The 4445-nt window shown below is 42.0% G+C and overlaps 1 protein-coding gene across 1 annotated transcript in view; it reads right to left on the bottom strand.

Annotated features, from left to right (window-relative positions):
- Positions 1-32: 32 nt before the first annotated feature.
- BBOF1 (basal body orientation factor 1) overlaps positions 33-4445 on the bottom strand; it is a 36550-nt gene continuing 32137 nt past the window's right edge. The window contains exons 8-10 of the mRNA XM_023511487.1: positions 3157-3258; positions 451-519; positions 33-280 (exon numbers count right to left, since the gene is read on the bottom strand). Coding sequence (XP_023367255.1) covers positions 130-280; positions 451-519; positions 3157-3258 — 322 coding nt within the window. The 3' untranslated portion in view covers positions 33-129. The remainder of the gene's footprint in view (positions 281-450; positions 520-3156; positions 3259-4445) is intronic.

Here is a 4445-nt window from a genome sequence, read left to right as displayed (position 1 = left end):
AAAAAAAAAAAATTCCCATAATTTCATACTAGTGCTTTTTATTACTCATTCCACTGATACCTGAGGGGTCTTTGCTACTAGAGAAAAGTACTGTGATTTGGAAAGAAGCTGCATGGGGAAGGGTAACAGTTATGTGCATAATTTGATTAGACGCAGACTCCTTACTATGTCCGACTCTTGCAGTCCTTTTGGAATATTGGTTAGCACCATTTCACCTGAAGGGTCTGATACTGGAACTTGCTGGGTGATGAAAGTTTGATCTTGAAGCTTACTTTCATCCCTGCAATCATAACAAAGTAACAGGGCTGTCAACAACTACATACACATGAAACTTGGTTCAGAATAACAGACTTGTCATATTACTCACACTCAACTCTAGCATGTTTAAGATGCCATCAGGAATCACTGTGATGAGGCTCATGTTTACTACTTTAGCAAGAGAGATCTTACCTAAGTTCCTTTGTTTCTTCACAAACAACATAGTCTGGAACTGGAGGCCTAGAACTCTGGCTGTATTTCCTGTGGAAGGTAAAAGTCAACAAAATGAGTGTCTCCTCATGTCCTCATATATTAACTATATTAACTATATTTTATTTACAGACAGGGTATCACTCTGTCACCCACACTAAGTACTGTGGCCCTGTCATTGCTCACTGCAGCCTTGAACTCAGACTCAAGCCTACAGGTGCACATACCATGCTCAACTAAACCTTACTTCTACTCACATCATCTTATTTCCTCAAGCCAGAGAATTTTTCCTCAATGTTCTCTAAACACCACACACCCATTTCTACCCTGGCCTTTTGCTTATGCTGTCTACTATACCCCTTGCTTAGTGTGCCTTCTCTCTCTATAATCCCTCTATCCTACAAGGTGCTCCAGAGTCATACATACTATTTCAGAAATGTCTTCCCTGACTCCTCTAGTCATTGATAATTTTTTTTGGTGAGACAGTCTCACTTTGTCACCCTTGGTAGAGTGCTATGGTGTCACAACTCACAGCAACCTCAAACTCCTGAGCTTAAGCAATTCCCTTGCAACCTCCCAAGTAGCTGGGACTACAGGCGCCTGCCACAACACCTGGCTATTTTTAAAGGCAAGGACTTGCTCTGGCTCAGGCTGGTCTCGAAACTGTGAGCTTAGGGAATCCACTCGCCTTGCCTCCCAAGTCCTGGGATTACAGGCATGAGCCACCCGCGCCCAGCCTAGCCATTGATGATTGTCTAAATTCCTACTTATTGTGCCACCTAAGTTTTTTCTTTGTTTTGTTTGAGCAACTAGATTATAAACTCTGAGTTCGAGGGCAGTATCCCTTCATTCTTTTGAATCTCTGATAGCTAATATATGTACTGCCAAGCATATATTAAGCAATCATTAAGTGCTTGATTTATTTTAGCCAAATTATTGTTGAATACCAAGGTTTATAGTCAACAATAAAGTGGAGAAAAAGTAAAATTAATCATTAAAAGGAATTATTTGGGGCCAGGTATGGTGGCTAATGCTTGTAATCCTAGCAGTCTGGAAAGCCCAGGTGGAAAGATTATTGAGGCCAGGTGTTGGAGACCAGCCTATGGTAGCAGGTGCCTGTAGTTCCAACTTCTTGGGAGGCTGAGGCAGGAGGATCACTTGAACCCAGGAGCCTGGTGGGCTGCAGTGAGCTATGAAGACACTGTTACACTCTAGCCTGGGAGATAGAGCGAGACCCTGTCTCAAAAAAAAAAAAAAAGAAATTAATTTGGTATATCTATGGATTTCTGTTTTCCTTTCTAGGTCTCCTTCTTATATTAGAGAATCCCTTGATTAATAAAGATATTTGCACTAGAATGTTTATTGCAGCTCAATTCACAATCACCAAGATGACCATCAACTCACAAATAGATGAATAAACTATGTTGTAGGTATACCACAAAATACTATTCAGGCATAGAGAAAGACATTTTAGGCTTGGTGCCTGTAGCTCAAGCAGCTAAGGTGCCAGCCACATACACTGGAGCTGTAGGGTTTGAATCCAGCCTGGGCCCGCCAAAAAAAAATGACAACTATAGCCAAAAAATAGCCGGGCATTGTGGCGGGTGCCTGTAGTCCCAGCTAGTTGGGAGGCTGAGGCAAAAGAATCGCTTAAGCCCAAGAGTTTGAGGTTGCTGTGAGCAGTGATGCCACAGCACTCTACCCAAGGCAACAGCTTGAGACTCTGTCTCCAAAAAGAAAAGAAAGACTTTTTACATCTTTTGGATTTAGAGAGCATTCTGCTAAGTAAAATATAAGAATGGAAAAGCAAGTATCCAATGTACTCAATACTAATATGAAACCAGTAGGTGAACAACTACACACCCACGTAAGAGAAAAATACAGTTAAATTCAAGGAGGAGGGAGAGGAGAGGGACCGAGGGGGAGGTACGCTCACCTAACTGGTACAAACAATGTAGGGGTATATAGCACACCCTCTGGGTGAAGGGCTCAACTACAACTTGGACTTTCCTTAACAAATGTGAACAATGGAACCTAATCATCTATGCCCTTATGTTAATCAGAAAAAGAGAACATCAAACTGCAAGATTTGAGGGGCTTCCAGGTTGCTGAACTCCTAAAGGGTGGCACCCCCCTACAACACGGTGTGGAAGCTCCGCACCCCTTCTCCCATACCTCTTCCTATGTACCTCTTCATCTGTATCTTTTAAAAGAAAAATCAACTTTATTTACTTATTTCTGCAGACTAATCAGGTCTTAACAGTTATTATACTCTCTTCAGTTGCCTCTCATTCAGCTGAACAATGTGTTAACTTCTTATACTTCTGTTTTTCCTTAATGAGGCCCAGGTGAGGTTCTAGTTCACCACCGCCAGCTTGCAGGGCTGGCACTTTAACTACTGAGCTACGGCACCCAGCTCAACGTCTAACTTCTTAATAAGCATTGCCTTAAACATCTAAGATTAATCTTTTCTCCCCCCCCCCACTTTAATTCCAATTCATCTTTCATTTCATTCTCATTCATTTATCTCCAGTATACCTCTAGGAGTTACAGTAGCTTAGCAGTAGGGCCTTTTTATATTTTCTTGTCTTTCCCCATTCTTTTAATTCTAAGAATAAGTTCGTTGCTCTGATGTAGTTTCTATGTTTATTAACAACATAATATTTCACTGCAGAAATAGGGAGTTACCTGGGAACAAAACCATTCATTTTTGCAAAGAGTAATCTCAAGACTTTCTCCTTCTGCTCCCAGGTCAAATCTCCAATATCCACATTTCCTTTAATATCTGTCCTGAAGAATTTCAAGTGAAAAAACACGAAAAGGAAAACTATGGTCAAAGTAAGCTTCTCTTCTTTTTTTTTTTGAGACAGAGTCTCACTTTGCCACCCTCGGCAGAGTACCCTGGTGTCACGGCTCACACCAACCTCAAACTCCTGAGCTTAAGTGATTCTCTTGCCTCAGCCTCCCAGATAGCTGGGACTGCAGGTGCCCCCACCTCAAGCCCAGCTATTTTTTTGTTGTTGTAGTTGTCGTTATTTGGCAGGCCCAGGCTGGGTTTGAACCCACCAGCCCTGGTGTATGTGGATGATGCCCTAGCCACTGAACTACAGGTGCTGAGTTGCTTCTCTTCTTTTTTAAAAATACAAAATATATAAACATAAGAAAAATTCTATACCATAACTGACATGTAACTTTTTTTTTAAAGACAGTCTCACTTTGTTGCCCTTTGTAGAGTGCCATGGGGTCACAGCCACAGCAACCTGACACTCTGGGGCTCAAGGAATCCTCTTGCCTCAGCCTCCTGAGTAGCTAGGACTACAGGCACCTGCCATAACACCCAGCTATTTTTTGTTGCAGTTTTCATTGTTGTTTAGCTGGCCAGGTCTGAGTTTAAACCCTCCAGCCTAGGTGCATGTGGCTGGCACCGTAATCATGGTGCTACAGGCATCAAGCCGGTACTCAACTTTATTAAATACAAAGAAGGAAATTATAGCAAATCTCTTGGTAACAGAAGTAGTATTTCAGACCTCTAAACATGGCAAGAAGGTAAAAGCTTATCATATGGGCGTTTTTCAAGAATCTTATCTTTCAAAGATTTTTTTTCAGAGCATGTCCAACCTTCTCAACAGCTAAGTGATTCAAAAGAACTTACAAATTATGGCCTGGCACAGTGGCTAATGCCTGTAATCTTAGCACTCTGGGAGACCGAGGTGGGTGGATTGCCTGAGCTCACACGTTCAATACCAGACTGAGTCAGAGCAAGACCTCATCTTTCAAATTAACCAGGTATTGTGGCGGGTGCCTGTAGTCCCTGCTACTCGGGAGGCTGAGGCAAGAGAATTGCTTGAGCCCCAGGGTCAGGTTGCTGTGAGCTGTGACCCCATGGCACTCTAGGAAGGCAACAAAGTGAGACTGCCTCAGAAAAACAAAAGAAAGAAAGAAAGAACTTACAAATTAATCCATATATATATATATAT

Source organism: Otolemur garnettii, unplaced genomic scaffold (genome assembly GCF_000181295.1).
Source record: "Otolemur garnettii isolate 467f Iridium unplaced genomic scaffold, OtoGar3 scaffold00020, whole genome shotgun sequence".
NCBI lineage: Eukaryota > Metazoa > Chordata > Mammalia > Primates > Galagidae > Otolemur > Otolemur garnettii.
This window is presented reverse-complemented; position numbering and strand designations above follow the sequence as displayed.